Consider the following 25853-nt stretch of genomic DNA (forward strand, 5'->3'; position numbering starts at 1 on the left):
TGTACGCCGCACATATAAATTCGCATTCGAAGCAATCGAAGAAATTCAGTTCTGTGCGGTAGATCGAATGACTCACAATAAAAGTAAAAAACAACAACATCACCAATTTTAATTTCTATAATGGAAAATTATTTGACAAATTCCCTCCGCATTCTCGTTCAACCCAAACAAAATTTCCATTTTCGTTACACGAGTGAATTACAAAACACCCATGGCTTTATAACGGGTCAAGTGCCGGCTACACCTACAACACCACAAAATTATTCCGCGGCCGAAACCTATCCAACCATCCATCTGAAATTACCGGCCGATGGTAATTTCGATGATAGCGGCAAAAAGCGGGAATTTTATGTTTTGTGTTCGCTACATGCCTACAATATGGATGAACGGGACCATCATTGGCTATCGGTCCATTTGCTGATGCCGAAGAGTCGGCGCAACGTCAGCTATGATTTTGTATTTGAAAAAATGTCCGATGATTGTAACGATGCGACAGCCCGTTGTTGGGAACTAAAGGATTATGTTATAGTTCGTCTGAAGTCGGAAGAATTCGAAAAATCATGGAAGGGAAAACAACAACAATATGCGGCATTGGGACTGCCCTTGACATTCGATCAATTGAAGGGTGATGGCTTGGATTTGCGGGATAAGGAATGTGTAAAGAAAAGTGCTCGTTTAAATGTAAGTGTGATGACAACAAAAATAACAAAAACAAAAGTTTTGTTTAGAAAAATATTTTGTTAAAAAAGATTTGCAAAAACAAAATTTTTCGATAACAGTCTATTTTCAAGGAAAAATATTTCTTATTTTTTCATAAGATCGATAGCAATTATTTTTTAACATCACCGATAACACACTTTTTATGTACAAAAATTGTTCGATAACAATTTGTTCTGTAGAAAAATCTTTCGATAACAAATTTTTCTATCGAACATTTGATTCGATAGCAAATTTTCTATAGACAATTCCTCCAATAACATCGTTATCTGCTGCAAATTTGTTCGATAACAACTTTCCATTAGAAAAATTTATCGACTACCACTTTTCCATAGAAACATATCGATAACAACTTTTTCTAAGAAAAAAAATCTTCGGCAACAAATATTTCTATAGGAACATTTTCGATAACAACATTTTCTAAGAAAAAACTTATCGATAACAACTTTTTCTAAGTAGAATTTCTTCGATAATAAATATTTCTTCAGGGAGATTATTCGATAAACACATTTTCTTTTTATCGATAACAACTTTTTAGGCGTAAGAATTGTCCGATAAAATTTTTCCACGAGGGAAATTTCATCGATAATAAATGTTTTCATAAAAATATCTTTCGATAAAAATATTTTCTACAGAAAATGTAATCGATACAAAAAATTTTCATAATATTTATCGAGAAACACTTATATATAAAAAATCGATAACGGAAATAGTTATCGTTAGCCCCATTTTTCACTATACAAAATTATCGATAACAACTTATTCTAAGATTAATGTTGTTATGAAAGATATTTTATCTTTGATAACAACATTTTCAATACAAAAATTCTTTCGATAACCGTATTTCCTACACGTAACTATTCGATAATAATTTTTTCTATAGAAAAATGTTCGATATGTAGATTTTTTATCGAAAATTATTATTAATAATATAATTATCTTCCGATAAAAAGTTTTTGTATGGAACATTTTTTCGATAACAAAAGGTTTATTGTAAAAATTTAAAAATGTATCGATAACCCCATTTTATTTGGAAATATTTATCGATAACAATTTTTTTTATCGAAAAATACCTTTGATAACAACAATTTCTATAAAAAATAATCATTCGATAACAATTTTTTCTATGGAAAAATACTTTCAATAACATTTTTTATAGGAACTTTTTAACTTTTAATCATTGGCAATATATATCGATAACAATTTTCATTGGAAAAAATTATCGATTACAAAAATTTCTAAGTAAAATTTATTCGATAATAGACAGTTCTATCTTTCGATACAAATGTTTTCTAAGAAAAATTATAATCGATAACAGCTTTTTCAAAGAAGTTTTTCTATAATTTTTTTTCGATAACAACTCTGTGGATCTTTTTTTCGATAACAGTTTTTTCTCTATGAAATTACTGAAAAATATGTTTCTTCGATAACAATTTAAAAAAAAATATATCAAAAAATATTTTTGATAGCAATTTTTTTAGAAAACAATATTCGATAACAACTTTCAGTATACGATTAAAAATAAATATTTCTCCTTTGATCCTCCCAACAGGTATGTCTGGGATTCACCATCTTCGAAAGTATCGACGATGGAAACACATATCGCCTCTACAAAGAGACCATTTATTCCGATAACATTTATCACGCCGATGACTTAAGAATACATCGACTCTGCAACATTGATGGCAGTGTGCGAAGCGGCGGCAAGAAGGTGACACTGCTGATCAAGTTGCAGTCTGGCTACAGCTATGAGGTGCACATGTTTCGCGATGAGCAGGGCATAGCCGTCTGGGATGTTTATATTCCGGTTGGACAACGGAATATATTTTGCAATTCCAGCATTACATTTAATTTGCCAGACTATACGGGTCCTGATTTCGATGGTGATTCGATCAATGTCTTTATCGAAGTTACTGTCAATCGCAGTACTTTTAAGAGTCAATGCGTCACATTCACCTATCTGAAAGAGGAGGACGATGGCAGCAGAAACATAGATGGTGTCCGCCGAAAAAGGCCACGTCTAGTCGATGAAGTACAGTCGGAATATAATGGCCCATCGATGATGTTGGAACCACCTGTAGAATTGATGGCATCTTCTAACGCAGGCTATTACTTACGAAGCGAATCTGCCTCATCGGTCGATGACTTACCAAGCGGATCAGGGAGTTATCATACAAGTCAAGCGCAGGTGACAGAAGTCATGCCACTTGAGCAGAACATGACACAATTGGATGGTTTATTTGGTCCGCCGTTATGTTTTTTGCAGATCCCAAATCGCTCACCATCTCCTCTCACGAATCTGAATGACAATTTTGAAAGAATGTATAATGAGGTGGTGTATGATCCAGATGAGTCCGTTAACGAACTACTGCAGTCCATTGTGCAATCTCTGGAACGGTCTGAGGAAAATGAATCTTCAACTAACGACTATCCAAATATCTCAAGGGATAAAATAAAAACAGACGAGACAATGTCGGAAATTTCAAAGCATGACAACAACAATGAGAAAAAGTCGAAAATAAGCGAAGAGAAAATAATGAAGAGACTTATTGAGGTGGTTCTAAGGAATCCTCCAGCCGATATACGTTTCCCGCTCAACAATCTGTCGAAGAAATGTAGGTACAAAAAAAACTTATCTGCAATCACTCACATTAACGAATTTCCTTTTACATTTAATTACAGTTGGCAACACTATTTTCCATGACGCCATAATGAACGAGTCCACATTACTCAACCTACGCCACCTCAGGCGAACAACATCGCACAGCGATTTAATTCTGAAGGCTCGCAACAAATTCCAACACAATCTGCTGCACTACGCCTGCTTCCATAACAAATCGGATTGTATAAAACCGCTGATCGGTATGGGTTTGGCGCTGCACGAACAGGATTGTAACGGTCGTACCCCCTTACATTTGGCCATCGATTATCATTATCGCGAATGTATATCGAAAATCCAAGAAGTACTAGAAAACCATACAGCATACGATGCCACTGTGGAAAGTTCGCTATCGCGAATGTTGACAACCTACAACCGACAGGGTTATACCGTTTTGCATCTGGCAGTATTAGAACAGATGGACGAACTATTCGAGGCAATGTTGAAATTTTGTTCAGCGCACAATATCGATACGACCCATTTTGAGGTATTGGGCAGTGGTGATTCTCTGGCCCATTTGGTGGTGAAAACCAATTCGACGTCCATTCTTCAGCTACTAAAGAAATATGTGCCGAATTATTTGAATATTAAAAATTATGCTGGTTATACGATGGCCGATATCGATGATATATCGGAACAGATGAGGGCATCATTGTATTTTTAAATTTAAGGCAATTTGTAATCATATTAGGAGTAAATGAAAATTATAAACACATCTAAAAAAAAATATCGATAACATTTTTTTCTTGATAGACATTTTTTTATTGAAAGCATTTCGATAATGACAATTTGTATACGAAAAAATGCATATTATATAGGGAAATTATTCGATAACAATTTTTTCAGAAGAAAATCTTTTCGATAACAACCTAACAAAAACATTTCGCTAACCACATTTTTATTACAAATTAATTATCAATAACATATTTTTTAAAGTAAAATCACTTCGATAATAAATATTTCTATTGAAACATCTTTTGATAACAAATTTTTCAACAGAAAAAAAGTTATCGATAACAAGTTCTTCAATTTTGTTAGTTTTGTTTTTTCAATAGATATATTTTTCGATAACCTATTTTTCTTTTGAAACATTTTTCGATAAACTTTTTTCTATACAAAAAAATGTCGATAACAATTTTTTTAACAGAAAAAATATCGATACAAATTTTGTTAACAGAAAGTAAATTATCGATAAACCTATTTCGATAGCAATTTTATTACAGAAAATTTTGTCGATAATCTATAGAAAAATTTATCGAAAACATTGTTTTTTTCAAAAGCAAAATTTATCGATAACTTTTTTCTTTAGATAACTATTTTGTTTATAAAAAAAATTATCGATAACCTTTTTTGACACAATTGTTGTTAATTTTTTTAATATACAAAAACAGTTATCGACCACAAAAAAATAATCGATAACAATTTTTTTGTATAGAAAAATTTGTTAACCCTACGGTCAATAAGCGGGTACATTTGTACCTTTAAAAACTTGGACTATCCCGAGGTTTTCTGTTTGAAATTAGTCTATACGGATCTGATCTAGATGTAGGAACTCAAAAATCCATGCTTAAATGATAATCTATCTAAAACAATCATAGTAAATTCGTTATAGCTTTCGAATGGGTTAAGCTTTTTTAGTGTTTTTTTTTTTTATTGGGATCTTATTTAGGTGTTCCTCAACTCCTCTGCAAATTTTTGTGGCCCTAGACAACATGGGGCCATCAGGCCATCGTGGAAGTCAGAAACTACCCTGGTTTTCCCTTGGTATACAGGGACAAAAACAATGATTATTGTCCGTAATTTTCCAATTATTCTTCATATGGGATTGAAACTTTTTCTATAATCGATTTAGTCTGAATTATTACAATCCTAAATTGGCGTACATAGTATTAAATAATGTTAAAAATGCGTCAATCACAATCTCTTTGGATGGGTGCAAATGTACCACGGTTATTAATCTACATATACTTTAGTGGTTATTGACCGTAGGGTTAAAAGGTATTTTTTCTATAGATAAATTTGTCAATAGGAATTTTCCCGAAGTACTTCGCTTGAATCATGTGGCAATGTCTTGAAATACGTGACATACATATATACATACCTACATAGAAATGAGGTCAAATCCCGCATCGAACAAAAAAACTACACATTTACGGGAAATTCCCTACTTCAAAACAATTCGATATATATGAAGAACTACGAACGCGCCTATAATTTCAGTATATTTTTTTATTCGAGCTAAGTAGAATACCAAACCGGTTGAAATATTAAAAAACATCAATTAATAATTTCGAAAAGGACCATGGAAAGACAACACCAAATAGTGAGTATCATTTACGATATTTCTTTCAAGCTTCAACTCCCTTTTAATAGTCATCAACAAGCATCGATTTTTTTCAAGGGGTCTACATATGTCACAATATTTTCTCAAAGGTCCTGTCTAAGGATTGATTTTTAAAGAATTTTTTCTCAAGGAACCTGAGTGAGGTGAGAATTTTTTGGAAAATATTTTCTCAAAGGTCCTGCCTAAGACCTGGATTAAACAATATTTACTCAAGGGACCTGCATATGTCGTGGATTTTTTACAAAATATTTTTTTCAGGGGGTCAGCATAAGGCATGGATTAAAGAATATTATCACAAGGCTATTGCCTGTTCACAAGTTCCTTAAAGAATTGTATTTCATGATCTACAATGTGAAGTGATTTTTAAAGAATATTTTATCAAGGTATTCAATAAGCAGAGAATAGAGGATCAAAGCCTTAGCGGTGGATATATTTCAAAATATTCATTCAAGGGTATGTAGACCCGGATGTTTTAAATAATATATTTTTCAAGGACATCTAAAAGGCATGAATGTTCTAAAGAATATATTTCAATGGGTTTAGGCTTGTTCAATATGTGGTGTCAGAGACTTGGTGGACTACCACAGTTTTAGGGAAAAGTTTAACAATGTATTCGATAAATATGGATTAAGAAAAAAAAAAATTTCAAGGTATTCAATAAAGAGTGGATTCTTTAAAGAATATACCTAGGATACCTAGAAAAATAATTATTTTAATGTCCTGTGTGTGTGTGTTTTTTTAAGAATGTCATTTCAAGGTCTTCAATAAACGAGGATTTTTAGAAGAATATTTTCTCAAGGCTTTCAATAGGTAGGGATTTTTAACGAATATTTTTGTCAATGGCCTTTGAGGGGGATTGTTTTAAAAGACGGGCTTTTTGAAGAAGATTTTGTTCAAGGACCTACATAAGGTGTAAATGTTTTAAAGAATATTTTTTCAATTTTTTCAATTTTCTTATTTCAATAGTGTCAAAATTGGATTTTTCAAATATCATTAATTCAAATATTTTGTGTCAAAGATTAGTTGGACTACCACTTTTTTAGGGAAAACTTCCACAGGGTTTTTAGTAAGCATGGACTTAGTAAATATAAAATTTCTACCAGGCTTACAAAAGATATGGATAAGTTAAAGTATATTATTCCAATCTACTTACAAAGCTTTGGATTTTTAATATATTTTTAAGGGCCTTACATAGGCTTGGACTTTTTAAAAGAAAAGACTCTCAAAATTTTAAAGAATATTAATTCAAGGGTCTACAAAAGTGGCGGACTTTTTAAAGATTATTTTTTCAAAGAACCTGCATAAGATTTAAATGTTTTAAAGAATATTTCTTTTTTTTCTAATGGACTTAAGCGTATTTCAATATTTTGTGTCAAAAATTAGTTAGATTCCTTCAGCGTAGAAATATTTTTTCCGGTAAAAATTTCTCAAGGTATTCGAGGAACGTGGATTATTTTAAATAACATTATTTAAATTTGTGTGCCAAAGATTAGTTGGACTCCCACTTTTTTTTATAAAACTTCCATAAGTTGTTCAATAAACATGACTTTAGTGAATAAAACTTCTTCAAGACCTATAAAAGATAGTTAAACAACAATTTTTTTAAATTACTCAGAAACCATTTTTCAATATATTTTAACCTTATAAAGCCCTGGACTTTTTTAAAACAATAACCTCTCAAAATTGTTTTTTTCTCTCTCTTTCAGTTAAATACCGAATTGAAAATGGCCGTTAAAAATTTCCTCTGCGATATGGTGCGTGTTGGACGTAATGCACGCCGTGAAAACCTACTACACTATGCGTGTCACCATAATCTCTATTATCTGATAATACCATTTGCACGACAGGGCTATTCATTGTGCGAGCAAAATATCGAAGGTCACACCGCCTTACATATAGCCATTATTAAAGGGCACGATCGATGTGTTATGGAATTTCTGCGACTCTTTGTCCACTGTCAAAATCTAAATGCCGAGGAAGATGCCCATAACCTAATGCGTGATATTCATCACCTCTTCTACATTTATAATTATAGAGGTTTTACTGTCCTCCACGAAGTTGTCGTTCGTTGTAATGAGGATGAACACGAGACGACAATTGCCAAGGAGATTTTCAACTGTGCCATGGAATTAAAATTGAATTTCCTAGAAATGGAAACATTGGGTACGGGTGATACTCTACTACATTTAATAGTTTATCGAAATCTTTTGGATTTGGCCCAGATGGTGTGTGAACGAATACCGGAACTATTGAGACAACCAAATTATCCGGGTATTTTGCCAATGGATGTGGATGGAATTACTCCAGAAATGGAAAGGCTATTGAAAAATGCATATTTTTGTGAAATAAAATAAATGTTTGCCGTATATGCGACTTTTTAGCGATCCCGCAAAATCTCGAAATGATAATCGTGGATGTATTGAGGAGTAGTTTTAAAGGCCTACAAGTGGTGTGGATTTATTATGGAATATTTTTCCAAAGGGTTCAGTAAGTGAGGATTTTTTAGATTTTTTTAGCCTATAAAATTCGTGGATGTATTGAAGAGTAATTTTAAAGGTTTACAAATTGTGTGGATTTATTAAAGAATGTTTTTCAAGGCCTACAAAAGGCATAGACGTTTTAAAGAATATTTTTTCAAGACCTACAAAAGGGGTGTGTATTTTTTAAAGAATATTTTTTGGAAGCCTGCGAAAGGCGTGAATTTTTAAAAGTATATATAGCATTTCCAGATTAAATGAAACCTTTTACAAATTAAATGAAACCTTTTCCAAATTAAATGAAACCTTTTCCAATTGAAATGAAACCTTTTCCAAATTAAATGAAACCTTTTACAAATGGAATGAAACCTTTTACAAATAGAATGAAACTTTTTCCAAATTAAATGAAACCTTTATTCTTATCCAAGGAAATATAATATTTGCAGTAATTTTAAACCAATATTTGAAAATTAAATCTAAGACTATTAACAAATATAGTTGTATGGCTATGTAATTAACATAAATATTCTTTAATTCGGTGTGATTTTATTTAATATCTTTACTAAATAAAACTAAATAAATAGTAATACAAACTGGAGTATTTCTTGACATTTTAATAAATAAATATTTTACAACAAGAATTGAATACCCGGTCCTAAATGCGAAATACATATTTGACTTAATAAATTGTTGATGATAAGGTAACTGCTTATCTTAATGAAGGGGTTCCCGACTTTCAGCTTGTGGGATTTTCAAAACCATGTCCATAACGTAGTTAGAACAATCTTGCCGAGTAAGCTTTTGAATACTTCGCTCGATTACATCAACAATGTTATGTTCCATTGAAACGTCACACAGCTCAGCTCTTGCACATAATTTTATTATTGAAAATGCATTTTCGATTGGATTTAGCATTGGAGAACAAGGCAGTAAGAATTTAAGGTTGCATCTTTTGGATTCGATCAAATTGTTTATGTCATGTTGCTTGTATATTTGAGCGTTATTTTCCAACTCTGGATTGATTTTCTCAAAAAAAAAATTCTATAAATAATTTAAATCTGTCTGCATTGACACTGGAATTAGAAACGATTGTGTGATGTACAACTCCCGCGTTGTTTATTGCTGCAATTATAGTGACATTACGACCTCTGACCGTAGGCAACACAATGTGTGCTCTTGTTCCTTGTCTTAAACGGGCTTGGGGTCTTCGTATGTGAAGATTAAATCCACACTCATCAATGAATATTAATTTTTCTCCTTGTTGGGGTATCCATTTTGTAAAGTCTTGAGCATATTTTTGTCTCAAGCCTAATGTTCTGGAGTCATTCATTCGTTTTATTTCAATAGAGGCCATCTTAAACGTAATTTTTAATTTCCGTAATCCATATTCTATGCAGCTTGTGGAAATATTTATATCATTTTCTCTCAACAGTTTAGTTTTTATGGCTTTGAGGGTAATTCCAGGTTGACTTTTTATATAGAACTCGATCAGACTTAAAAATTGTGGTGTCAATAACTTAGTTCTATTTCCTCCACGCTTATTTTCCTTCAATGTTCCAAAATTTTGAAAAATTAATATTCATTGATGAGAAAAATTAATATTCATTGATGAGTGTGGATTTAGGAAGGAACAAGAGCACACATTGTGTTGCCTACGGTCAGAGGTCGTAATGTCACTATAATTGCAGCAATAAACAACGCGGGAGTTGTACATCACACAATCGTTTCCAATTCCAGTGTCAATGCAGACAGATTTAAATTATTTATAGAAATTTTTTTTTTGAGAAAATCAATCCAGAGTTGGAAAATAACGCTCAAATACACAAGCAACATGACATAAACAATTTGATCGAATCCAAAAGATGCAACCTTAATTCTTACTGCCTTGTTCTCCAATGCTAAATCCAATCGAAAATGCATTTTCAATAAGAACAAAGCTGAGCTGTGTGACGTTTCAATGGAACATAACATTGTTGATGTAATCGAGCGAAGTATTCAAAAGCTTACTCGACAAGATTGTTCTAACTACGTTATGGACATGGTTTTGAAAATCCCACAAGCTGAAAGTCGGGAACCCCTTCATTAAGATAAGTAGTTACCTTATCATCAACAATTTATTAAGTCAAATATGTATTTCGCATTTAGGACCGGGTATTCAATTCTTGTTCTAAAATATTTATTTATTAAAATGTCAAGAATTACCCCAGTTTGTATTACTATTTATTTAGTTTTATTTAGTAAAGATATTAAATAAAATCACACCGAATTAAAGAATATTTATGTTAATTACATAGCCATACATCTATATTTGTTAATATTCTTTGATTTAATTTTCAAATATTGGTTTAAAATTACTGCAAATATTATATTTCCTTGGATAAGAATAAAGGTTTCATTTAATTTGGAAAAAGTTTCATTCTATTTGTAAAAGGTTTCATTCCATTTGTAAAAGGTTTCATTTAATTTGGAAAAGGTTTCAATTGGAAAAGGTTTTTAATTTGGAAAAGGTTTCATTTAATTTGGAAAAGGTTTCATTTAATTTGGAAAAGGTTTCATTTAATTTGGAAAAGGTTTCATTTAATTTGTAAAAGGTTTCATTTAATCTGGAAATGCTATATTTCAAGGCCTACAAAAGGCAGGGATTTTTTTAAGAATAGTTTTTAAGGTCTTAAACTGGCGTGGATTTTTTAAAGAATATTTTTTCAAGGCCTACAAAAGAGGCGTGGATTTTTTAAAGAATATTTTTTCAAGACCTACAACAGGGGCGTGGATTTTTTAAAGAATATTTTTAGGGTTTTTTACGAATAAAGATTAAAGATTTAGGGATTCTACAAAATATTTTCCAGGACCTACAAAAGCTGTGAATTTATTAATGAATATTTTTTCCAGGGCCTCCTCCCACTGTGCTCATAGACATTTCATATTAATGTCATTATTCCGCCATTGCATAAGAACAACAAACAAAGAAAATCAATAAATTATCTATGTCGAATGCCTACAAGAAGAAGAAGAAGGCTAGGAGGAGGAGGAAGAGAAGGCCGACAGAAGAAAATCCTATCTTAGTCTCAAATCAAGTGTTGCACAAATTACGGCCAATTGCCGGCACACACAGTAAGAATTGTCAATGTCATTGGGTCACTGTGGGTAAGAGCTAGACATTGTAGTCGAATAATTTTCGATGTATAAGAAATAGAACCTGAAAAAAATATTCCTTAAAAAATCCACGCCTTAATAGAATAGACCCAGAAAAAATAATCTTAAAAAATCCACGCCTTAATAGAATAGACCCTGGAAAAATATTCTTAAAAAATCCACGCCTTAATAGAATAGGCCCTGGAAAAATATTCTTAAAAAATCCACGCCTTAATCGAATAGACCCTGAAAAAATATTCTTAAAAAATCCACGCCTTAATAGAATAGACCCTGAAAAAATATTCTTAAAAAATTCACGCCTTAATAGAATAGACCCTGAAAAAATATTCTTAAAAAATCCACGCCTTAATAGAATAGACCCTGGAAAATATTCTTAAAAAATCCACGCCTTAATAGAATAGACCCTGAAAAAATATTCTTAAAAAATGCACGCCTTAATAGAATAGACCCTGAAAAAAATTATATTTCAAAATACACGCCCTAATAGACCCTGAAAATTTATTCTTAAAAAAAATCGCGCCTTAATAGACCTAAAAAAAAAATATTCTTAAAAAAATCCAATCCTTAATAGAAACTGAAAAAATTTGTTTTTTTAAAAATCCACGCTTTAAAAAGTCCACGCCTATTTTTAGACCTGAAAAATATTCTTAAAAAAATCCACGCCTATTGATGGACCTTGAATAAAATTTGCTGCAAAAAATGTTTGTAACATAAAATTAAAAATTTTTCAACTAACCTTAACATCGATGTAAAATTCTCACTTTCAATATTTTTATAAATATTCTTATACACATACATATACAATTTTTGCAAAACACCAACACACGCACATATATATAAGCAAAAAATAACCTCAACACTTTGTGAAAATATTTCCTTTAAAAAACTAAATCATTTTCAGGAAACACACACACACACACATATGCAAGATCTTTATCAAGTGACCGAGTCGTCCGCGAAGGGGTTTAAACGGGTATGGAATATTGACGGAATGACAACGGAACCAACAGTTGGTCTTTACCGTAAAAATGCAACTGAGCGCCTAGCCGTCCGTCATCAAACTTTTGCATCAATGGCAAAATACAAAAAAAAAGAAAAATAGAAGAAAAAACTAAAGAACACACACGCACCCAAAAGAATAAAAGAAATTAAACAAAAACAACAAGAAAACAAACAAATAGCAAATAAATTCAAAAACATGTTCATGATGACGCCTAATAAGATGACAGATGACAAACAAAAAAAGAGTGCTGCCCTTAATACACATTTCGATGATTTTTCTTCTCATCCTCACCCCCTAGCCTCCCTCCTCCACATTCGGTGTACCACCAGCCTACCCCCTGCTGACCCCCAACCATAATCCATATTTCTTACAAATAAAAAAATTTGTCGTCGTCTAGCTCTTCACTAGTTTCTCACGATGTACCCCCTCCTACCCCCACCCCCTCACCTATTTTCCCTTAACCCCATCTCAATATGATTTTTTTGTTATTGCTGTTGTTTTTGTTATTTTTTGTCAAAGAGTAAATGTGGCTAATTGTTTTGTAAGAAGTAAAAAACAACAACTAAAAAGAAGAAGAGCCATATCGGAGGTGTACCAAAGAAATGAAAATAGAAAATATCTATAAAAAGCAAACCCCATGCCGGCCGGCATTCTATACGTGATAATTAGAGCTCACAGAGACCCAACAAAGGCCCATACAACGGACAATAGAAAACAACAACAATAAAAACGTGTCTTCTATAAACGACGAAAGTGACGAATAAAGGATGTACAACTGCTGACGATGTTGACCGATTAAATACATTCGACAGATATTCTATATGGATTTTTGAAAGAATATTTTTTAGGGTACTCCATTTGGCATCCACGCCTTGTGTAGGTCCTTGAAAAGATATCCTTTAAAAAACTCCACGCCTTGTGTAGGTCCTTGAAAAGATATCCTTTAAAAATCCCCACGCCTTGTGTAGGTCCTTGAAAAGATATCCTTTAAAAAACTCCACGCCTTGTGTAGGTCCTTGAAAAGATATCCTTTAAAAAGTCCACGCTTATGTATGTCCTTGAAAAGATATCCTTTAAAAAGTCCACGCCTTATGTAGGTCCTTGAAAAGATATCCTTTAAAAAGTCCACGCTTATGTATGTCCTTGAAAAGATATCCTTTAAAAAGTCCACGCCTTATGTAGGTCCTTGAAAAGATATCCTTTAAAAAATGCACGCCTTGTGTAGGTCCTTGAAAAGATATCCTTTAAAAAATGCACGCCTTGTGTAGGTCCTTGAAAAGATATCCTTTAAAAAATGCACGCCTTGTGTAGGTCCTTGAAAAGATATCCTTTAAAAAATCCACGCCTTGTGTAGGTCCTTGAAAAGATATCCTTTAAAAAATCCACGCCTTGTGTAGGTCCTTGAAAAGATATCCTTTAAAAAATCCACGCCTTGTGTAGGTCCTTGAAAAGATATCCTTTAAAAAATCCACGCCTTGTGTAGGTCCTTGAAAAGATATCCTTTAAAAAATCCACGCCTTGTGTAGGTCCTTGAAAAGATATCCTTTAAAAAATCCACGCCTTGTGTAGGTCCTTGAAAAGATATCCTTTAAAAAATCCACGCCTTGTGTAGGTCCTTGAAAAGATATCCTTTAAAAAATCCACGCCTTGTGTAGGTCCTTGAAAAGATATCCTTTAAAAAATCCACGCCTTGTGTAGGTCCTTGAAAAGATATCCTTTAAAAAATCCACGCCTTGTGTAGGTCCTTGAAAAGATATCCTTTAAAAAATCCACGCCTTGTGTAGGTCCTTGAAAAGATATCCTTTAAAAAATCCACGCCTTGTGTAGGTCCTTGAAAAGATATCCTTTAAAAAATCCACGCCTTGTGTAGGTCCTTGAAAAGATATCCTTTAAAAAATCCACGCCTTGTGTAGGTCCTTGAAAAGATATCCTTTAAAAAATCCACGCCTTGTGTAGGTCCTTGAAAAGATATCCTTTAAAAAATCCACGCCTTGTGTAGGTCCTTGAAAAGATATCCTTTAAAAAATCCACGCCTTGTGTAGGTCCTTGAAAAGATATCCTTTAAAAAATCCACGCCTTGTGTAGGTCCTTGAAAAGATATCCTTTAAAAAATCCACGCCTTGTGTAGGTCCTTGAAAAGATATCCTTTAAAAAATCCACGCCTTGTGTAGGTCCTTGAAAAGATATGCTTTAAAAAATCCACGCCTTGTGTAGGTCCTTGAAAAGATATCCTTTAAAAAATCCACGCCTTGTGTAGGTCCTTGAAAAGATATCCTTTAAAAAATCCACGCCTTGTGTAGGTCCTTGAAAAGATATCCTTTAAACAATCCACGCCTTGTGTAGGTCCTTGAAAAGATATCCTTTAAAAATCCACGCCTTGTGTAGGGCCTTGAAAAGATATCCTTTAAAAAATCCACGCCTTGTGTAGGTCCTTGAAAAGATATCCTTTAAAAAATACACGTCTTGAAAAGATATCCTTTAAAAAATCCACGCCTTGTGTAGGTCCTTGAAAAGATATCCTTTAAAAAAAATTCACGCCTTGTGTAGGTCCTTGAAAAGATATCCTTTAAAAAATCCGCGCCTTGTGTAGGTCCTTGAAAATATTACCTTTAAAAAAATTCACGCCTTGTGTAGGTCCTTGAAAAGATATGCTTTAAAAAATCCACGCCTTGTGTAGGTCCTTGAAAAGATATCCTTTAAAAAATCCACGCCTTGTGTAGGTCCTTGAAAAGATATCCTTTAAAAAATCCACGCCTTGTGTAGGTCCTTGAAAAGATATCCTTTAAAAAAACTCCAGGCCTTGTGTAGGTCCTTGAAAAGATAACCTAGAAAAAATAAACAGCTCTTGAAAAATACATTTAAAAAAACTGTACGCTATCTCCATTGATGGTTTCCGATTACCGAAGATTTGTCAACTCGACCCTAAGATATTGACACTAACAACCACATAAGATGCCCTGGAAAACAGAGTGCAATGACATATTATTTCATTTTCTATCCTTTTCTTTATGTTGTCACTTGCAGTATTACATGATTTGGTGTCGAGGATTCTTTTGAATATTTTTTTCTTTTGGTTTTTTTACAGCTTATATTCTATTCTTTCTTTTGTCACTTTCATTGCAACAATAGTTGAGAAAAGTTTTTTTTTTTTTTTTTTTGTAATTTGTTTTCATTATTATTGTGTGTCCTTTTTAAGGAGTCAAAATATTTGTCGTACTACAGCCATTATTTTGAGGCCATGTGATACTGATAATAAAATTGTTTCAAAAATGAATAAATTAAGGTCACAACCAGTACAAGAGCACATGATTTTCTTACAATTCTTATAGAAGACACTGAAGTACTTCTTATAGAGGACTTCGTAAAGACATCCACAAGGCCTTCTTATAGAAGACCACACTGTCTTCTTTAAGACCAAAAGATTTATTATTATTAAAAAATTACAAAGGCTTGTATTTAAAAGTCCACCCGGTCTTCTATTAGAAGACCAACAACACTAATCTTCTATTAGAATATTTTCAGGTCTTCTGATCTTATCTTTGATATGGAAAACATATCTAGTTTAGAGCACTGTCGAGGATCGTTTTGAAATGGTTATACCAGAGGTCTTGATTATAACGAGATATGGGACACCAAATGTCCGCTAGGACCCTTGTGCTTTCCCTCTGTTTTATAAAATTTGCATTTTGTCCTGATTGCAAACAGTATAGATATGTGCTATATAATAAGAAATCAGTGCACCAAATTTCAGCGAATTCGGTTGCAAAAACCACAAAATACCGAACATTGAGGAGTACCGTTATATGGGGTCTACCAGATAAAGTGAACCTATATTTATAGTATTTAGTGAATAAGTTTGGTACCCCATAAGAACTCAATGTACCAAATCTCAGCAAATTCGGTTGAAAAGGCACTGAAACCCCAGTGTACCAAATTTTAGCGAACTCGGTTGCAAATCAAGATCAAAAACCACAAAATACCGAAAATTGGAAGGTACCGTTATATGGAGACTACGCGAAAAAATGGACCGATATTTATAACTCTAAGTGGGGAGATTTGCTGCCCAATAAGAAAGCAGTGTATCAAATTTCATCGAATTCGGTTGAAAAAAACGAGCTCAAAAACCACAAAATACCGAAAATTGGGGTGTACCCTATATATATGGGGGTTACCCAAAAAATATGGACCGATATTCATAATTGTAAGTGGAGAGATTTGGTACTCATTAATAACTCAGTGTACCAAATTTCACCGAATTCGGTTGCAAAACGATCTCAAGAACCCGAAAATACCGAAAATTGAGGAGTATAGTTAATGGGGGCTTCCAGAAAAAGTGGACCCATATTCATAATTTTAAGTGGAGACATTTGATACCCAATAAGAACTCAAAGTACTAAATTACAACGTAATAGTTGTAAAAAATTTCGCTCAAAAATTCCAAAGTACTGAGGATTGACGGATACGGTTATATGGGAGAAATGTTATACCCTATAAGAACTCAATGTACCAAATTTCATCGAATTCGTTCGAAAAATTCGCTCAAAAAGCACAAAATGCCGAAAATTGGAGAGTATCGTTAATGGGGGCTACCAGAAAAGGTGGACCAATAATTATTATTTTTAGTAGAGAAATTTGGTAACCAATAAGAAGTCAATGTATTACATTTTATCGAATTGGGTTAAATAAAATGAGCTCAAAACCCCCATATTCGAACTTGCAACTGACTGCAGTCAAAAGACAACTCTATGCAACATTTTGGCGATCTATCTCAATGCGTTTAGAGGCTAGATGCTGATTACAACAGACAGACAAACGGACATATTTAAATCATCGAATTTTCCGCTGATCAGAAATATTTATACGCTATCTATATAGCTATCTGATTACAACAGACAGACAAACGGACATATTTAAATCATCAAATTTTCCGCTGATCAAAAATGTATATGCTATCTATATAGAATCGGAAATGATTATTTCGGAAAAAAAACTTACTATACACTGCATTCTATGGTTGGAGGGTATAAAAAGCATGAGAAAATACGGGGACCCGGCGGAATTTTGGATTATTTCTGCGAAAATTCAAATGTCGCCAAGAATAAAAAAATCGTCGTAATCAAAAAAAAAAAAAAAAAGACTATGTACATATTCGAACATAACCTGACTGCAGACAAAAAAAAAAATTTCTATGCAACATTTTTGGCGATCTATTTCAGTTCGTTTAGAGACTAGAGGCTGATTACAACAGACAGACGGGCGGACGGATATGTTTAAATAGAATTTAACGCGGATAAAAAATATATAGGATTTATAGGATCGGAAATGATTATTTCGGAAAAACCAAACTTAATATACCCTGCACACTATGATGAAGGATATAAAAAGTTTGATAAAATGCAGAAAACCTGCGAAATTTTGGATCATTTCTTTCAAATATCCACTAGAAAAAATAGTACATCGTCGTAATCAAGGCTCCCAATGACTACATAAGGTAACAATTACAAAACGATACCCAAACAGCCCCTCAACTAGACTTAAGCCAAGAAGACCTATGTGTTCTTCTATCAGAAGCCCTTCTGATCGTCGGTATTAAAGTGGGGATCATAAAGTGCATTGTTCTTCACAACCAAAGAAATTCCTAATTTATCTGCTCGGCTTGTAAAAATTTCTCGCCGACCAAATCCCATAAAAATGTTGTGCTATTTGACAAAACGAGAGCGATACCTACAATGGAAATATTAGAGATTAATAGCCCCACACGCGTAATATTTGAAATCGCCACTTACCTTACAATAATGATGATGTGGGTTAATGATGGATGATGGTTTGCTAAAATGGCATGCCCCAGGACGTTATGCCGGCACAGGCGAACAGGGAATGCAGCGATATGAATGGAATTTTCTGTGTATATTGTATGTATTGAGATGGAGAATCAATTCTCTTGTGGTGGATATTTGATATTCGATTTATTTTTTATTCGAATTGTAAAATAAAAATTTGCAAAATTGTATTTTAATTTTTTGTTTTTGCGGATAAGGCAATTTACCAAGTCCGCACTGAACACTGAGAGCTCGCTGTGGCCCCAAACACACACAGACAGACACACACACACGACACACAAACTATTATTTTTTCGGCCTCCCCAGACGACAACTTTGGCTTTGATGGAGGGCTTGGAAAAACAACTCAAACACAAGAATGGTTTTGAAACTAATTCTTTTTTTAATTACATTATTCCACACACTTTTTTCTTAACAATTTTTTTCTTTATTCCAATTATTTTGTTATTGTTGCAATGGTATTTATTTATTTTGCAAATTTCCAATTAGTACACCGACCGAATAGGGAGCAAGCCCAGACACAAAAACAACATTTGTGGGGCCAACCAAAAAAAAAATTTAGAATTCGCCACCGCGTGTCAATCTCAACAAATAGATTTTGATAACATGAAACGATTTCGGAACGTCACAAATTTTCTTCACATAATTTTATGCAAATTTTTTCCTTTTCTTTTTGCTTCGGCTCGTTTATTTTGGATATTATTTTGTTGCTGTTGTTGTTTTTGCTGTAATGTGGAGAATCAAATTGCTTTCTTTTATTATCTTGTTTTGTTTTGTTGTTGACATTCAATAGTTTATCTCATGTCACAATCAGGGCTGCCAGATTTGACGATTTATCGTCATTTTGACGATTTTTTGGTCAAAAATTGAAAAACGACGATTTGACGATTTTTGGTCATTTTAGTAATATTGCAATATTTGGGTTCTTTTTGTTATGGCAACATCAAAAATGTATAAAGCGAAAGAAAAAGTAAAAAGAATTTGAATATTTGGCATATGTGTGTGAGGTATACTTTGTACTGTTACAAAGCCAACAACAGTTTACGTTTACCCAGATAGATGAAAAACTACCAATCAGCTGTGCCGTTCTCTGGGTAGACAGCAACAAAACAAATAAAAGTTAACGGTTGTTGTTTTTTGACACGGGCAAATAGAAGAAAATTGGTGAACGAAAACGTTGTTATATTAAATTAAAGTTTCAATTTATACAAAGTTATTACAATGTTAAAAAGATTCGATTTGAAAGCATTTTTAAAATGGTATCTATGATAAGTCCCACGAATATTAATAATGAAAAGAATAATTCATTTTTCGATATCCTTAAAGAATTAAAGAATCAGCAAATGTTGAGCGTGTTTTCAGCCAAGTAAATCTTAATGGAAATTCCCCCAATAAGGGTTCAATGGAGAAATTTATACCAAAGATTATTTAAAAGTTAACAAAACAAATTGTTATGATACGATAATTAAAACCGACATGTTGAAAATGATTAACACAAATATTTCTTTTCAAAATGAATGACTTTATTAAAGTCGAAATTACTATTCAAATATTTTTTTATAAAATAAATGAATTTCTTGTAGCTTTAAAAACGTGTTTAATAAATTGAATGCCTCTTTTATGTTCATTTTAATAAAAAAAATATATTTAAATATATCTAAACGTGCGTATTTAAATTTTTGACGATTTTTGATAAAAAAATCGTCATTTTGACGATTTTTCCAAAAAAAAAAATCTGGCAGCCCTGGTCACATTAAATAGTTAATCCATGGCACAATGAATAGGTAGTCCATTTAGCGCAGCTGATGTCTTGATTAACTGTCAAAGTGGGTAATTTCTACTTGAATTCGATGTGCAGTGTGGAACAATTTGACAGATAATCGAGACAAAAACAAAGGTTTTTGTTGGTATACATCACCTTATTATTGCATCATGAGTTAGTCCATTTAGCGCAGCTGATGTCTCGATTAACTGTCAAAGTGGTGATTTCTACTTGAGTTCGATGTTCAATGTTGCCAACCACGTGAAATATTATATGAAAAACATTGACAGAAGGTCGAGACCATGGCACAATTAATAGGTGATGTCTCGATTAACTGTCAAAGTGGGTAATTTTACTTGAATTCGACCATTTGAAACATTATAAGGAAAAATTTGACAGATAATCGAGACTAAAACAATTTTTTTTTGTTTTGATACATCACCTTATTATTGCATCATGGTCGAGACCATGGCACAATAAATAAGTAGTCCATATACCGCAGCTGATGTCTCTATTAACTTTCAAAGTGGGTAGTTTCTACTTGAATTCGATGTGCAGTGTTGCCAACCATGTGAAATATTTGACAGATAAACGATTAACTGTCAAAGGGGGTAATTTGTGATTTCCTCAAAAATCAAAAGTCGATATCGACTTTTTGACTTTTCCAAAATCAATTAATAAGGTCACCCAAGTAGATATCGAAATCGAAAAACTGCTGTTTTTTCTCAAGTCTTATGTAAAAAATGTAGACTTTGTTTACGATTTCATAATGGAAGTCAATTCACTATAATGCATTTTGACAGCAAACTTGAGAGGCGCATATATATAGCTGGTCTCCCTGGCTGACCTTATTTATAGGCCATGGACTTTTCAATACAAAAAGTCGATTTACTTATCCCTACAACAGCGGTTCTCATTTAGTCTCCATCCCACTTCATTCGTAAACTTTCGGTATACCCACTTTGAGTTCATCTTTATCGGCCATTTTGTCTTGTCTTTCCATTCATTAGTAGGTGGAACGTTTTTCAATTTTTCTTCAGACGACGTCTGTTTTGGAATTTGTGTTTTCTAAATTAATTTTATTATTTCAAAATATTAAACAAATATTACTAAATAATAAAAAACAAGAGCTTATTATTGAATGAAATCAAATACATAAACAAGTGGTGGTAAATACAATAAATAGTTATGTGACAATGTGTGGTCAGTGAAATGCAAAGTCGTCATGAATGTTCGCGCTTAAATTAGTGTTTTGATTTCTTTATTTGTTTGGAGAATGCATGCGTTTGTTCAATACTTTGTATTTTTTTTAAGCGGATAGTGAATTTCTTCATCTCATCTATAGAAGAACATAAACTCTATAAATATCTCCATTCAGTTCGTTTATAAAGAGTGCCTCCAGTTCTTCTGAAAAAAAGACTATCTTCAACTGCTAAAGACTGTCTAAAGATCATTTATACGGACTGCTCTATACTCGCCTATAAAGACTCCCTTCAGCTCGCCTATAAAGGCCAAAAAGACTTCCTTCAGCCCGCCTATAAAGACTGCCATCAGCTTGCCTATAAAGACTGCCTTCCGCTCGTCTATAAAGACTGCCGTGAGCTCGGCTATAAAGACTCCCTTCAACTCGTCTATAAAGACTCCCTTCAGCTCGTCTATAAAGACTACCTTCAGCTCGTCCATAAAGACTCGATTCAGATCGTCTATAAAGACTCGATTCAGATCGTCTATAAAGACTCGATTCAGATCGTCTATAAAGACTAAAGACCTGCTTCAGCTCGTCTATAAAGACTCGCTTCAGCTCGTCTATAAAGACTCGCTTCAGCTCGTCTATAAAAACTCGCTTCAGCTCGTCTATAAAGACTCGCTTCAGCTCGTCTATAAAGACTCGCTTCAGCTCATCTATAAAGACTCGCTTCAGCTCGTCTATAAAGACTCGTTTCAGCTCGCCTATAAAGACTCGCTTCAGCTCGTCTATAAAGACTCGCTTCAGCTCGCTTTTAAAGACTCGCTTCAGCTCGTCTATAAAGACTCGCTTCAGCTCGTCTATAAAGACTCGCTTCAGCTCGTCTATAAAGACTCGCTTCAGCTCGTCTATAAAGACTCGCTTCAGCTCGTCTATAAAGACTCGCTTCAGCTCGTCTATAAGGACTCCTTCAGCTCGTCTATAAAGACTCCTTCAGCTCGTCTATAAAGACTCCCTTCAGCTCGTCTATAAATATTACCTAATAATAATTAGAACATTTTTAGTACTAACTATATTTTAATTTTTTCTTTGTTATAGGTAAATATTTAACATTCAAATGCAATAGTTAGGATATGACAGAACAGCTGGATATGCCAACAACATCGAAACAACCCAGATGTAAGTTTAGGCAAAATTATAAATCTAAAATAATATACATATATTTTCAATCATTTTAGTTAAAGAAAACATTCCACAACACGCTGGCCGACAAGTGGAAATAAATCCCAACAATATGTTGTCCCCCATTGATAATAGAAAAGTTTGCAAAGGTATGACAAATACAACTACAACTTTTTTACACTGTTCCAATAAACATTCCAATTTTTATTCTTTCAGTTGACAAGAAAGTCAGCAGTAGTAAAATACTTTTTGACACGGTATATAACAAAAAAGCCCCCCTATGTCCAGTAACAATTGAGGAATTTCGAAAATATACCAATGCTGATATTGTGGTTCGTGATTTTTGCAAACAAACCTATGGCAACTATAGTCAAATTCGTTTTGATGAACAAATGAAACGTTTCTATTTATATTTTTATACTGAATCAAAATTACGCAAAGAACCACCATTAAATGATATACAATTACAATCGACATGTCCCGCTGAAATGCGAATAAAACTTCTGGAAGAAGTAAAACGGAAAAAGAAAATAAAGTTAGCTACAGATACGAAAGAACAGCAGCCACAAAAAGAAAATAATTTATGTATGCAAAATATCCAAAATGAAAATGAAATTACAAATAATGGCCACCAAAAAAATGTGCCTTGTAAAGAAATAACAAAGACTGAACCTCAGAAGGTTAGAAGTAATAAAGCGATAGAAATTACAACAAGGCAACTTGTACCTGTAGCAAATAAGCAAAAATGTATAGAACGTGGATCAAATTGTAATATTGAATTTCCAAAACAAGTTTCTGCGGCAACAAAAGTGCTCCAACAACAACAACAATCAACAATGGAAAAACAATTATTGGATACAGGACAAAATCATAATGTTGCAGCAATATTAAAATCATCTCACGTGTCAGGTAATGAGTTAGAAAGACCATCAAATGCTATTTTACAATCGGAGGATATAAATAATACAACCGATGCTATAAGGAACATATCGCCGCTTGATGTCCCTGGAAAGGAAATTCAGTCTGTCACATCTCTTCCCACGGAGAAGATGGTGTCCACACTGGTTACAAAAGCAGCCAAAAAACTTGATTTTCCACTCACTTCTTTGTCAAATGGACAAGACAATGTTAATGGCTCCAAATCAAATTCAAACGAATTAGATAAGCATGAAAAGTAAGTTGTATCTCAATTCCTTTCAAATGTACATTTATATTTTGAATTCGTCTGCTCTCTTTTACAGCGTGTATCATAAATGTATAACCAATATTCTGCAAGCTCTCAATAACATTGATAATGCCACAATTGTTCGCAATATGCCTGTATCATTGGAACTATTTATGAAATCATCACATTTTGAAATGCCAATACGACAACAACTAATGGAATATTGTGAGGGAAATATGGAATTCCTGGAAAAATTAGAAAATGATGCTGATATTTACCAACAAATGTTACATTGTTATTACATAGGTTATTTTACCTTGCCAAGCTATCGTGATAAATATCCCCTGAAACTGAAATTGTGTCCACCCCCAATACGTAAGAAAATGTTATGTTTTGTTAATAATCACAGCCTGGAAGATGAGGAGAAGAAGGAGGGTGATTGTGCCGCAATGGAAAGAAATGGTAATTTAAAAAAAAAAAAAACAATCTTAACATTTTTAGTAAAGAATTCTAGAGATGTCCTTACAAAAAGGGATATCCTTACAAAAAATATTATTTTAAAATCAACGCCTTTCCTTTAAAAGGTCCTTTAAAAAAATTATTTGAAAATCCAAATCTAAAAAGTCCTTTAAAAAATTATTTTAAAATCCAAATCTAAAAGGTCCTTTAAAAAAAAATATTTTTTTAAAATCCACGCCATTCCTTTAAAAGGTTCTTTAAAAGATATTATTCTAAAATCCACGCCTTTCCTTTAAAAGGTCCTTTAAAAAAATTATTTTAAAATCCACGCCTTTCCTTTAAAAGGTCCTTTAAAAAATATTATTTTAAAATCCACGCCTTTTCTTTAAAAGGTCATTTAAAAAATATTATTTTAACATCCACGCCTATGGAGGTCCTTAAAAAATATTATTTTAACATCCACGCCTATGGAGGTCCTTAAAAAATATTTTAACATCCACACCTATGGAGGTCCTTAAAAAATATTATATCAAAATCCACGCCTATGGAGGTCATTTAAAACATATTATTTTAAAATCCACGCCTATGGAGGTCCTTAAAAAATATTATATTAAAATCCACTCCTATGGAGATCCTTAAAAAATATTATTTTAACATCCACTCTTATGGAGGTCCTTAAAAAATGTTATTTTAAAATCTACGTCTATTGAGGTCCTTAAAAATATTATTTTAAAATCCACGCCTAGGAGGTCCTTTAAAAATATTATTTTACAATCCTGGCCTATGGAGGAGGCCTACTATTTTAAAATTCACGCCTATGGAAAATTATTATTTTATTTTTCTACAGCCTGTCCTTTAGAATTAAATGTGAATCCTGCTAAACGATCTGCTCAGAATATGATCGAACAACAAGGTGAAAAAACAACGTCAAAACGACAGAAAGGTATGGATTTACAAAAAATATCCTTTCAAAAATATTTAAAATAACTATTTTTAACACAGTAGATGATGGCACTCAACATCCTGCGCCAGAGGAAGCTATTGAAAGCATTATATCCGATGAAAATAAACAATTTACACTGACAGAAAGCAGTGCTAGGTAGGTTTTATCTATTCATGGACTTTTTTCAAACACTACATTAATAATTTGTATATACTCTTCCTTTCTTTTACAGAAGTTATAAAAAAATCATATTGAATATTTTACAAGCACACAATAACCGACATTATCACATAAATGTTTGCCGTATGCCTGTATCATTTGAAAAATTTAAGAAATCTTCACATTTTGATATACCCATACGGCAGCAATTAATGCAGTATTGTGATGGAAATATGGAGTTAATAAAAACGTTGGAAAACGATGCTGATATTTATCAACAACTTTTATATTGTTATTACATATGCTATTTTACCCTGCCAAGCTTTCGTGATAAATATCCGCTTAAACTGAAATTGTGTCCAGCCTCATTACGTGAGAAAATGTTAAGTTTTGTTAATTTTCTCGAGGTGAAGGAGACCAAAGCTGATGAAGAGGAGGGGCATTGTGCCGCAATGGAAAGCATAGGTAAGTAATCATAAAAAAACATCCCTAAAAAATCCAAACAACAAATTTTTTTGTGTAGAAATCCTTTAAAAAATATTTTTAAATCTACGCCTATGAAGGTCCTTTAAAAAATATTATTTTAAAATCCAATCCGATTGAGGTCCTTTAAAAAATAATATTTTAAACCCCACGCCTAGGGGGGTCTTTAAAAAATATTTTATTTAATTAATCCATAATATTATTTTAAAGTATTTTTTAAATAATCCAATCCATTAAAATTATGATTTTTTCAATAGCTTGTCCTCTACAATCGAATCCTGTTAAACGCCCTGCTCAAAACATGACAGAACAACAACTTTC

The 25853-nt window shown here is 32.8% G+C and overlaps 2 protein-coding genes across 2 annotated transcripts in view; one reads left to right on the forward strand and one right to left on the reverse strand.

The window, feature by feature from the left end:
• Nucleotides 1–18161, reverse strand: part of LOC133326774 (probable beta-hexosaminidase fdl) — an 80431-nt gene extending 62270 nt beyond the window's left edge. The window contains exon 1 of the mRNA XM_061535383.1: nucleotides 18140–18161. The gene's annotated coding sequence lies outside the window, so the exon portion shown is untranslated. The remainder of the gene's footprint in view (nucleotides 1–18139) is intronic.
• On the forward strand, nucleotides 121–4040 carry LOC133326776 (nuclear factor NF-kappa-B p110 subunit-like). Its single transcript, XM_061535385.1, has 3 exons — nucleotides 121–681; nucleotides 2270–3332; nucleotides 3400–4040. The coding sequence occupies exons 1-3, from the start codon at nucleotides 121–123 to the stop codon at nucleotides 4038–4040; spliced, it is 2265 nt and encodes a 754-aa protein (XP_061391369.1).
• Nucleotides 18162–25853: the final 7692 nt, after the last annotated feature.

This window comes from Musca vetustissima, unplaced genomic scaffold (assembly GCF_032173495.1).
Source record: "Musca vetustissima isolate MV318-11 ecotype Yass unplaced genomic scaffold, APGP_CSIRO_Mvet_v1 utg2742, whole genome shotgun sequence".
Classification (NCBI taxonomy): Eukaryota; Metazoa; Arthropoda; class Insecta; order Diptera; family Muscidae; genus Musca; species Musca vetustissima.

Excerpts from the sequence above, each read along its gene's own strand:
- LOC133326776 (XM_061535385.1), top strand. The coding sequence starts at position 121 with ATGGAAAATTATTTGACAAATTCCCTCCGCATTCTCGTTCAACCCAAA. Across the intron at positions 682-2,269 it reads AGAAAAGTGCTCGTTTAAAT|GTATGTCTGGGATTCACCAT; the intron begins GTAAGTGTGATG and ends TCCTCCCAACAG. Across the intron at positions 3,333-3,399 it reads CAACAATCTGTCGAAGAAAT|TTGGCAACACTATTTTCCAT; the intron begins GTAGGTACAAAA and ends ATTTAATTACAG.